This window comes from Ranitomeya imitator, chromosome 5 (assembly GCF_032444005.1).
Source record: "Ranitomeya imitator isolate aRanImi1 chromosome 5, aRanImi1.pri, whole genome shotgun sequence".
Lineage (NCBI taxonomy): Eukaryota > Metazoa > Chordata > Amphibia > Anura > Dendrobatidae > Ranitomeya > Ranitomeya imitator.
In genome coordinates this window covers 216,200,004-216,212,144 of record NC_091286.1, presented here as the reverse complement: position 1 = coordinate 216,212,144, position 12,141 = coordinate 216,200,004, and the positions used below count along the sequence as shown (strand labels likewise).

The 12,141-nt window shown below is 44.0% G+C and overlaps 1 protein-coding gene across 1 annotated transcript in view; it reads left to right on the top strand.

The window, feature by feature from the left end:
* Positions 1 to 414: 414 nt before the first annotated feature.
* Positions 415 to 12,141, top strand: part of UST (uronyl 2-sulfotransferase) — a 465,972-nt gene continuing 454,245 nt past the window's right edge. Inside the window, exon 1 of the mRNA XM_069725893.1 lies at positions 415 to 968. Coding sequence (XP_069581994.1) covers positions 758 to 968 — 211 coding nt within the window. The 5' untranslated portion in view covers positions 415 to 757. The remainder of the gene's footprint in view (positions 969 to 12,141) is intronic.

Below are 12,141 nucleotides of genomic sequence, written 5' to 3'. Positions count from 1 at the left end.
AAAGATGTCAGAAAAGACGCTTCAGGGAAAGCACCTTCTGTTACAAAATGATGCGCGTCTGCCGCAATCTGAACGGTGTCGCGTGCTCATACCCTGCGACTACGAGGCTCACTATACGGGGTGCCATACATATGTATGCAGCAGATTTGTCGGCTAATGGTGCTGGTCGCACAACCATCATGTTTTCTGCAGCTTTTCTGCACCAACTTCCAATTCTTTCACTAAAGATAGTAGAGCTGAGCCGTTACCGCGTCTCCTGTCTAAACCCTGTCACGGAGAAATTCTGCTGAAGCCCCAAGAGGTCGCTGGTGTGGAAATATAGAAAAGTCAGAGAATGTGGGGGATGGGGAAGGCTAAAAAAGCAAGAAATGAAAACAACTTTCTTCCTATTTGCACGTTACAAAAAAAGGCAAAGCCCACTGTAGTGGAGCAGGAGAATGGTAATGTGATAGCCCCGGTAACCTGAGGAGAAGGACGCCAGCCCTGCCTGCAGCTCACAGACCGGGAGCAGTGAGGGAAGGAGGGGCGAGCGGCGGCAGCACCGGGAGATCGCAGAGGAGGACGCGGCCGGGACAGCAGCAGAGGTCAGCCTGGGGAACTACAAGTGACCAGCGAGCTCCGGCCAATGGAGAGGAAGCAGCGCCGAACTTCGCACAAACTCTGCCTCCAACTTCTCCAATGAGCCAGAAGGCAGCAGCTCTTGTCTTCGTCGGGCGGATGGGTGAGCTCTTCCTGCCGGGCTGTGTAAGGAGGAGATATGATGAAGAAGACCACTAACAATAACCACATCAGCCATCATGTCCCCAAGAACAACGTGCACGGTGCCCCCAATGCCAGGCTCCCCAGGTTGTCTCTGCGAGACTATGGCTTCTGCATGGCAACTCTGCTACTCTTCTGCCTGGGCTCCTTGTTCTACCAGCTGAACGGAGGACCCCCCCAGATTCTCCTGGATCTGCGCCTCTACCTGGGTAAGATGCCAGTTGTGCCCACTGTGCTGTGTGTGCTGGAGGTGGCTGACAGCACATCTGCCGGGCAGGAATGTATGAGGTCAGTGCCTGTCACTGCCCTACCATTGTGCCCTGCCACTGTGCCCTAGCATTCTGCCCTGTCACTGTGCCCTACCATTGTGCCCTGCCACTGTGCCCTACCATTCTGCCCTGTCACTGCCCTGCCACTGTGTCCTACCAGTGTGCCCTGTCACTGCCCTGCCACTGTGTCCTACCATTGTGCCCTGTCACTGTGCCCTGTCACTGTGTCCTACCATTGTGCCCTGTCACTGCCCTGCCACTGTGTCCTACCATTGTACCCTGTCACTGCCCTGCCACTGTGTCCTGTCACTGCCCTGCCACTGTGCCCTACCAGTGTGCCCTGTCACTGCCCTGCCACTGTGTCCTGTCACTGCCCTGCCACTGTGCCCTGTCACTGCCCTACCATTGTGCCCTACCATTGTGCCCTACCATTGTGCCCTGCCACTGTGCCCTACCAGTGTGCCCTGTCACTGACCTGCCACTGTGTCCTGTCACTGCTCTACCACTGTGTTTATCACTGTGCCCTGTCACTGCTCTGCTACTGTGCCCTACCATTGTGCCCTGTCACTGACTTGCCATTGTGCCCTGCCACTGCCCTGTCACTGTACCCTACCATTGTGCCCTGTCACTGTGCCCTGCCACTGCCCTGTCACTGTGCCCTACCATTGTGCCCTGCCACTGTGCCCTACCATTGTGCCCTGTCACTGTGCCCTACCATTGTGCCCTGTCACTGCCGTGCCACTGTGCCCTGTCACCCTGCTTATCACTGTGCCCTGTCACCCTGCCTATGACTGCCCTCACTGTGCCCTGTCACTGCCCTGCGCTCTGGTGATGCAGCACCTGCAGCAGAGGAGCTGTGCAGATGGCGCCATGGGGCTGTACATGTGTGATGGGTGGCAGTGCTTATCACGTGTTACTACATCTGGTCGGCATTGTACTGCAGCCAGAGGTGTATCATCAATGACATGTGTCAGGCTGCGGAGCTGTTTCTGGGAAGTTTAGACATTGCTGAGATTGCAGACACTGATTCTTCATATGTGGCAGTGTGTGTGAAGATAAGTTGGGGATTTTTTCATATGAGATTATCAGCAGTTTCCTGTATATCAGTGTATGAGAAATCATTAAAATCATCAGAACATCTCACTGGTTAACTGTGCTTTTAGTTGTTATAGGGGTATTCCGGTTTTGAGAAGTTATCACCTATCAATGGGAAACATGTAAACTTGTGCATTATGATGAGCTATTGGACTACAAAGGGCCAATATATTGGGGCCCTCATCTCTGCGTCCGCCAGTGCTCCTCACCATTCATTCTCCATAGGACTGACAGAGCGATGTACTCGGCATTCTTCCTTCCCCTTGAATAATTCCTCATTAGTAGAACTACACACCTTCAATTCATCTATACTTCCAAACACCTAAAACAAGTTGTAGGCTACTAACGAAGAAAGAAAGACTATGTGTGCACCTCTATGCCGTTTATTGCAATTACCGTAAGTAAAAAAAATTGTTTCATACAATAAAACAAATATATAACAGTAGTTGAGTTTAGGCATGTGTCTGGAGACTTTCCTGGTGTATACACCAACTATACACTACAATTGTGATTAGCATTGAGCATAAAAAATACCTAAAAAAAGGAGGAACCTAATCTTATTAAAGAGAAAAGTAACAGTCATTTTTATTTTATTTAATAAATCAACAGTACACATGAAAATAAGAAGCTGTGTAATATATCTTATTACAGAAATCTGCTTCTTTCTCCGCCAGGACTGATTGATCATTCTCGAAATTCTTAATTTGCGTGTAAACTCCATTTTCAGTGTATTATTGATTTATGAATCCATACTACACACAGTAGGTAGTAGGCTGTTTCAGGGGCAGAATAAGAGTCAGTTTAGGATTCATGTGCCCCCAGCACCCAATGTATGATGTGGCATGTCACATGATGTTTTGAGAGGTCATGTGATGGGTCATAAAATGAACAGGTGCTGATGTAAGGAGACACAGACGCCATATTCTTCCCTTATGTAGAACACTATAAATAACAATAGAGGATACCATGTAATAAGGGATGGCGTTACACATAACAAGAGGGGACCCTGTATACCTAGGGAAGGTGCTTTACACAATAAGGGAGCTTCTTTTGCAAACAAGAGTATTACTCCCATCCTCTCTGAAAATAAAGCAGCATTTTTAATTAAAAATAATGGATTCCTAAGATGTAATTTTCAGTGTAAACAGGCTTCTAATCACCCGATGAATGAACCAAACACTCACTCATCAGGTAAAATGATCTTTTGTGCAGCACAAAATATCAGCGTTCTCAGCCGTGCATCTTCCTGTGTAATCAGGACTCGCACTTCCAAGAGCTATGGCAGTCTATGTGAGCTGAGCTATTTATTACAGATCGCTCAGTTTGCATTGTTTACTGCAGAGCGCATGTCTAAACAGGCTATTAAACAACCGCCGTTTGCTAATGAATTATGATAAGCGGTCGTTTAGTGCCGCCAGTCACACGTGTTAAACCCTTGTATGGTGCAGATGCAGAATAAATATTTTATCCAGTATCTTACCGCTGGCGTCTCGCCTGATTGCAGCCATTTTCTATGTCTCCTCTTATTTATGTCCTAAAGCCGTGACGTGGACACTATAGAGCTTTTCACCCTGATCACCGCGCCACTGAAAATAAAGGCTTAAATATATTTATTTATACACATCAATTTCCTGAAAAAACAATTCCACCTTGTGTCACTGGATACAGATATGCACCACACCATTAAGGCCACTTGCACAAATTGAGTATTTGGTCAGTATTTCACCTACAAAAAGTGAAAAATACAGAAGTGGTGATGTGTTTCTATTATACTTTTCTTCTGATTGTTCCACTCCTGATTTTGGCTTACAGATACTGAGGTAAAATACTTACCTCCACCAATTCATTACTATTATATGTCCCCCTAACTAATTATAATTACATGTCTTCACCCAATTCATTACAAATACTTACCTTCCAATTCTTTATGTATTGACCTCTCTCCCATCCTCCCCAAATTTCATTATGCATTGTCTTCTTCCCACCCCACCCCCAATTCATTCTAATATGCTTTCGCTCCTTTCCTCCTCCCCAAATTCTTTATGCAGTTTCCTCTTTCTCACTCCCAATTTTTATAGTATAATGCCATATCTCCCCCCCCCCAAATTCATTAGCAATTTGCTCTTTCCCACTCCCTACCCACAATTTATTATAATATTATTATTATTATTTATTGTTATAGGGCCATTTATTCCATGGCGCTTTACATGTGAGGAGGGGTATACGTAATAAAAACAAGTACAATAATCTTAAACAATACAAGTCATAACTGGTACAGGAGGAATGAGGACCCTGCCCACGAAGGCTCACAATCTACAAGGGATGGGTGAGGATACAGTAGGTGAGGGTAGAGCTGGTCATAATATAATGTTTTCTATCCCATCCCCCAATTCATTATAGTGTAATGGTCTCACTCCCCCACCCCCCACTTAATTCATTTTTATGTAATGTCCTCTATTCTCACTCCGCTCCCCCAGTTCATTCACTTTAATGAAAAAAAAGAATAACTTACCTCTCCCTGCTACTCTGCTTCCTGTCTTTTGTGACTGGTGTGTTCCTCCTAAATGACACAGTCGCGATGGATAACTTACCTCTCCTGGCGATCCTCTGCTTCCTTGCGCTTGAGCCCTACACATACATCACTTCATCACCCTTGCTGAGTCATATAGAAGGCAATGAGCAAGCCAAGAATGGCTTCTTGAAGCTACACTATGTCTCTATTGCCGGCAGTGGAGCAGCAGGAACACCGTCTGCCGACAATAAGCGCTGACGATGGTGGTGCAAAAAGTATGATGAAGGCAACTTGACCAGGGGTCCTCCTGGATCCTTGGTCCTCGGGTAGTAGCCCAGAGTGCCCTCATTACAATCTGTCCCTGGGCAATTCACAGGTCTCTTGTCCAGTAGCCACAAACTACTATTATGGCTGCTTTACTGGGGTCTTGCAAATTGATTCACCTTCGTGCTGTTGTGTACCGTGCAGAAATTAAGCCTAGCTAATAAGTGTGTCCTAATCTGATAGCCTGGAATGTTATGTCATGGTGCACTTTTCAAATGCAATAAATAAATTCACTTTTGCATGAAGGAATGCATATCTCTCAGCAGGGAAGAAGTATATGGCTGCAGAAATGTAATCCTCCCTTTACTCTGCCCCATATACATGGAGTGGGCAGCCTGCCATCAGCGATGCTAATAAACAGCAAAGAACAGTCATTTCTAGCCAAGAAACTTGAATTTACACACTGAGGTGTTGGGATTAATTTCTCTTAATGTAAAGTGGATATCAGATATTAGTTGTCAGACTGGGAAATAGTGTTTGAACAACTGTAACTACTTTACTGCCTCTTAGGATTCATTATAAATATTTACTAAAAAAGGCTCAAAGGCTTCATACACATGGTTATAGTATGAGCTGCCAAAGAAGTGCATGAATCTGCTCCTGCACCTCAGCATGCCCCTGATTTTACAAGTCAGAGAGAACATTGTGGCACAATTATTATATTTTTTTCTTGTATACCCTAAGACAGTTGTAGGATTGCATTAAACCTAGCGATTGGGACACACGCTAGGTTGTTTTATGACACTCTTGACTGACTGAGTTCAGGTCACATCATTGTCTTTAATCTATGAATGATTAGTAGACATGGCTCATTTTCCTTCTTTTTATAGGGTGTGATGTTTTTTCTTCTTTTATATCCATGCTGGCTGTGTGACTGCAGCCAGGATTCCAGAATGCGTATTGCTGAGTTAACATTCTAGTTTTGATGTCTCGCAGACGCTCCTACTTACCCATCGCCACAAGAATTTGTGCTCGGCTTGTGACCATATCCATTGAACTGGAGAATATTTCAAGGTTTCGCCTGGCCAGCTCAGCTTCAGAGAACCGTCTTTAAATTGAGCTGTGAAATCTTTTCTGGAACGTATGTAACCAGTACTACTGTGCCCTGGTAAATAAAAATGTAGGAATATGGAAATGCAGCTTCATATTCCTAACTGTGTAATTAAACTGCGCGATTAGCAACCAGGCATAAGAGCCAATGTTGTAAAGATGCTCTCTCTTGGTTCCATGTCTGACCTCTGCACAACAGCTGAGATTCATTACCAGCTGCGTTCCGGTTTTAGTAGACTGAAGAAGCTGCCATGACATTGCTCATTAGCTCAAGTCTATTCATTTTACAAAAAGTACCCATATTACTATAATGATTTATTGGGTAGCACCCCTAACAGGATGAATATTGCAACTTATTTGGTGATTTTATCTTGGTGTTAAAAGCGTTGGAGTTCCAATACACCTTGTAGTTCAAAAGAAGAATACATGGTATTCCCCCGAAATGTCTAGATACCCGGTCTGTGTTCACGATGAAAGCTTTTGTGGTCAGAAGGATGACTGGTTATTAGTTCACATTTTCTTTTATTGATAAGCGAGGGCAATATCGAATTTATCCATAGGATCCTGTTCACCCAGTGTTTGCAGCACGGTGCTGGAATACCTTTATAATTGTACTACTATTCTATTGTTTATTCTTGTTGCTTATATAGCACCATTATATTTCACAGCACTTTACAGACATTGTCCTCACTCACAATCTAAATTCCCTAGCAGTATGTCTATGAAAAGATACAAATTCCCTTCCCAGTTGTTCTTTTGGGTGCATTTTAACCCAGTACTCCAATGTAACAATGTCTTCATGCTACTTACTGTATGTTTTCCTACACATAGGGACTAAAGTACGGTATACCATGCGGTATATGTATTCTTTTTAAATAATGAGAGTATAGGCCAAAGTATTCCACTATGTGCTTAGCATGTCTATATGGGCAGATCCTAAAAGGGAATTTGTTACCAGGTTTGCAGCATAACATAGGAAAAGAGACCCCGATTCCAACAAATTCGTTTCCTTGGTGCGCCAGTTGTGAAGCTATGAGTTTTTCGGTCACACTACAGCTTCCTGGGTATATTGCCTATTGACATTGAGCTGCTTATCAGAGGATGGGGCGTGGTCGGACCAGGGCTACCAGGAGCTGTACTCCAGACAGTGATCTCCTGGTGATAAAACATTCATTGTATGGAAACAACAGCAGACAGTCTAATAGTGACACATTGCTGAAATCTGTGTCTCATTCCTCAGATTACTGTCCTCAGATTACTTGTCAAAATCCAGCTGACAGATTCCCTTTAAAATGTGGTGTACTTGCAGCTGTACTTCCCACTCCATAGTGACATCAACGTTGTTCTATCCCTTGTGCTCATTTGTCCAGTATGATACCAGCGTTTGTGAGGATTGCACTAGCTGTAATGTCTCAGCATACAGCTGAGGACCACGTGCTTTTGTGTCACCCCGTGCCTTTACCCATGATTTTCACACTGCGAGATTACCGCAATCATTGGTGCCTACTACAGTTTGGCACAAAATTGTGAGCAAGGATTTAGAGTGCATGTGACTAACATACTTCACTAAATCATGTGAGTTCTTTGTCCTGAACAGTCATGTTTAGAAGTCAAAGATTAAAATGAGAGGGTTTAGCAAGTTACTTGTCATGGATATCAAGTTAAGTAAATCACTTTTAAGGAAAGCCTGAGGGGAAATTCAGGATTAGGTTCAAAATTACATCTATTAAGATCTATAAATATGAAGGTAGGTTTACATTTCGGGAAACACAATCCATGCACACTTTTCAGAAATAAACATCACAGATTTAGGACGTACAGAATTGCCCTGTGCGGAAATTTTTATGAAATTCTGCCCATTTTCTGTGCATTTTGCCATTTTTTAATTCTGTGGGAATTGTAGGTGAATCTAGAAATGATTCCGCAACAGATTGATATTTTTGCAGTATTTGAGTAAGGCCTTGTACAACCCCAGTTGCATGCATGAGTCTGTGCTTTGTAGTTTTACTGTGGAGTATGCACAGAAAGTCTACACTTTATAAACTGGGAATTACGGAGGCAGAATTTTTGTTTTGCTTCCTCCTACAGGATAGCAGGAGTTTAGGGTGTGTTCATGTGGTTTGACCACTTTGCGTTTGTTGGCTTCAGTTTTTGGAAATTAGGCTCTATTCTTTGCACATGGTCTCTCTCATTTTCAAGTGAAGAATTGCACTTTAAGCAGCGCTACACTTTCCTTTTAGGCTTGGTTTAAATCTGGGTTGGCATTTAAGCTTCTTTGCTCCATGACAGCAGTGCCACATTAATCACATGACAAACGGTAATGGCCAGCGAAGAACCTCATTCGCTTCTGTCATTTTACCAGAAAAAAATACCACTGCATTTATGATAGAATATGTAATGGCAGCTACAAATAAGGATTCCTGAGCTTAAAGGGGTTTTCCCATGAACACATTTCATTTTGATCAAAAGGTTTTGCAATAAAAATAATTTCCACAACTGGATGTGTTAAATAAAATGTTCCTGTGCTGAGATAATCTTATAAATGAGCCCCTGCTGTGTACTGTGTAATGGCCGTGTCTTACCGTACAGGAACATGGCCTAATCATACCACAGCTACTGGGCAGGGGAGGAAGTAAAAGAGACTAAACAGACAGCACGGGATCACAAATAATTATTTCTGGGAGGTAAAATATTTCCCTGCCTGTTTTTCAACAATGTTTTACCTCCAAAAAAAAGTCAGCTGTGATCCCGTACTGTTATGTCTGAGGTATGATCAGACCATGTTCCTGCACCGTCAGACACAGCCATTACACATTTATAATACACTGCTCAAAAAAATAAAGGGAACACTAAAATACCACATCCTAGAGATCACTGAATGAAATATGTACGTTGCAAATCTTTATTCATTACATAGTGGAATGTGTTGAGAACAATAAAACCTAAAAATGATCAACGTAAATCACAACTAATATCCCACAGTGGTGTGGAGTTGGAATGATGCTCAAAATCAAAGTGGAAAATGAAGTTACAGGCTGATCCAACTTCAGTGGAAATGCCTCAAGACAAGAAAATGATGCTCAGTGGTGTGTGTGACCTCCACATGCCTGTATGATCTCCCTACAATGCCTGGGCATGTTTCTGATGAGGCAGCGGATGGTCTCCTGAGGGATCTCCTCCCAGACCTGGTCTAAAGCATACGCCAACTCCTGGACAGTCTGTAGTGCAACGTGACATTGGTGGATGGGGCGAGACATGATGTCCCAGATGTGTTCAATCGGATTCAGGTTTGGGGAATGGGCGGGCCAGTCCATAGCTTCATTGCCTTCATCTTGCAGGAACTGCTGACACACTCCAGCCACATGAGGTCTGGCATTGTCCTGCATTAGGAGGGACCCAGGACCAAACGCACCAGCATATGGTCTCACAAGGAGTCTGAGGATCTCATCTCGGTACCTAATGGCAGTCAGGCTACCTTTGGCAAGCACATGGAGGGCTGTGCGGCCCTCCAAACAAATGCCACCCCACACCATTACTGACCCACTGCCAAACCGGTCATGCTGAAGGATGTTGCAGGCAGCAGATCGCTCTCCATGACGTCTCTGGACTCTGTCATGTCTGTGACATGTGCTCATTGTGAACCTGCTTTCATTTGTGAAGAGCACAGGGCACCAGTAGTGAATTTGCCAATCCTGGTGTTCTGTGGCAAATGCCAATCTTCCTGCACGATGTTGGGCTGTGAGCACAACCCCCATCTCTGGACGTCGGACACTCAGACCATCCTCATGGAGTCGGCTTCTAACCGTTTTTGCAGACACATGCACGTTTGTGGCCTGCTGGAGGTAATTTTGCAGGCCTCTGGCAGTGTTCCTCCTGTTCCTCCTCGCACAAAGGCTGAGATAGCGGTCCTGCTGCTGGGTTGTTGCCCTCCTACAGCCCCCTCCACATCTCCTGGTGTACTAGCCTGTCTCCTGGTAGCGCCTCCAGCCTCTGGACACTACGCTGACAGACACATCAAACCTTCTTGCCACAGCTCGCAATGATGTGCCATCCTGGATGGATGTCTCACGCTACCACGAGTGTGAAAGTACAACCAACATTCAAAAGTGACCAAAACATCAGCCAGAAAGCATTGGTACTGAGATGTGGTCTGTGGTTCCCACCTGCAGAACCACTCCTTTATTGAGTGTGTCTTGATAATTGCCAATAATTTCCATCTGTTGTCTACTCCATTTGCACAACAGCATATGAAATTGATTGTCAAACAGTGTTACTTCCTAAGTGGACAGTGTATTTATTTCAGCACAGGAACATTTTTTAACACATCAAATTGTGGTACTTATTATTCTAAGGTCTATTGATTAAATGTACTTTGTGGGGAAACCCTTTTAACCTACAAGTAATGAATTTAACAGCAAAGGCCCCAGTGGCTTTGTTTGGTGTCATGATGTTGGTTATTAGATGAGCCATTACAAATCTGTTATGATCCTTCAAATTTTAGCCTGTATCTAATTAATTTTTTCCCATTTTGGTATAGAACGGTTCAGTCAAATTATAACTTTTTTTTTGCTATGTTATATTGAGGGAAGCCTGATGGGATTTAGCTATCATAAATGTGAAAAGAATCAACATGTGTGCTGTTATAATGCTACTTCCAGAAATTAGGTGCCAGCATGATTTGTGGGCTAATAGTGTGATGTCTGACTATGGATGTATTGTACATCACAGTCCTGGATTCCTTTAAGTAACATATAAATACATACATGCATAGCTTTGAAAAAAGTATTCATACCCCATGAACCTTTCCACATTTTCTCATGTTACACCAACCAAGAAACTTAAATCTTGTCAGCATTTTATGTGACATACCAACACTAAGTAGCAAGTATCTTTGAAGTGTAAGGAAATTATAAATTTTATATATATATATATATATATAAATATACATATATATATATATTAGATGGTGGCCCTAACACATCGGGTATTCTAGAATATGCATGTCCACGTAGTATATTGCCCAGCCACGTAGTATATTGCACATCCCACGTAGTATATTGCCCAGCCACGTAGTATATTGTCCAGTCACGTAGTATATTGCCCAGCCATGTAGTATATTGCCCAGCCACGTAGTATATTGCCCAGCCACGTAGTATATTGCCCAGCCACATAGTATATTGCCCAGCCACATAGTATATTGCACAGTCACGTAGTATATTGCCCAGCCACGTAGTATATTGCCCAGCCACGTACTATATTGCACAGTCACGTAGTACATTGCCCAGCAACGAAGTATATTGCACAGCGACGGAGTATACAGCACAGAGCCATGTAGTATACAGACTTAAAATAAAAAACAAACATATACTCACCCTCCGTTGAAGTCGTGGCCCTGTGTGCAGTGCACGCGGCAGCTTCCGGTCCCAGGGTTGGTATGGGCGCAGGAACTTGATGACGTCGCGGTCACATGACCGTAACATCATGGCAGGTCTTTCTCGCAGGACCTATGATGACGTCGTGGTCACATGACCGTGACTTCATGGCAGGTCCTTGTCGCATACCATCCTTGCCACCGGAACCTGCCGCTTGCATGGAGCGGTTACCGGAGCGTCGCGAGGAGCGGGAAAGGCGCCGGAATGTGAGTATATGATGATTTTTTTTTTTAAATTATTTTTAACATTAGATCTTTTAACTATTGAGGCTGCATCAATAGTAAAAAAGTTGGTCACACGGGGTTAATAGCAGCGTTAATGGAGTGCGTTACACCGCGGCATAACGCGGTCCATTAGTGCTGCCATTAACCCTGTGTGAGCGCTGACCGGAGGGGAGTATGGAGCGGGCACTGACTGCGGGGAGAAAGGAGTGGCCATGTTGCCGCCGGACTGCGCCCGTCGCTGATTGGTCGTGGCAATGGTCGTGGGCGTTTTGCCATGACCAATCAGCAACTTGGATTCCATGACAGACAGAAGCCGCGACCAATGAATATCCGGGACAGACAGAAAGACGGAAGTGACCCTTAGACAATTATATAGTATATATATATATATATATATATATATATATATTTACACATATCTGACTGCACTTTGGTTGATTGCTTGGAGAGCGATGTGAGATTCTCTTACATTAGAC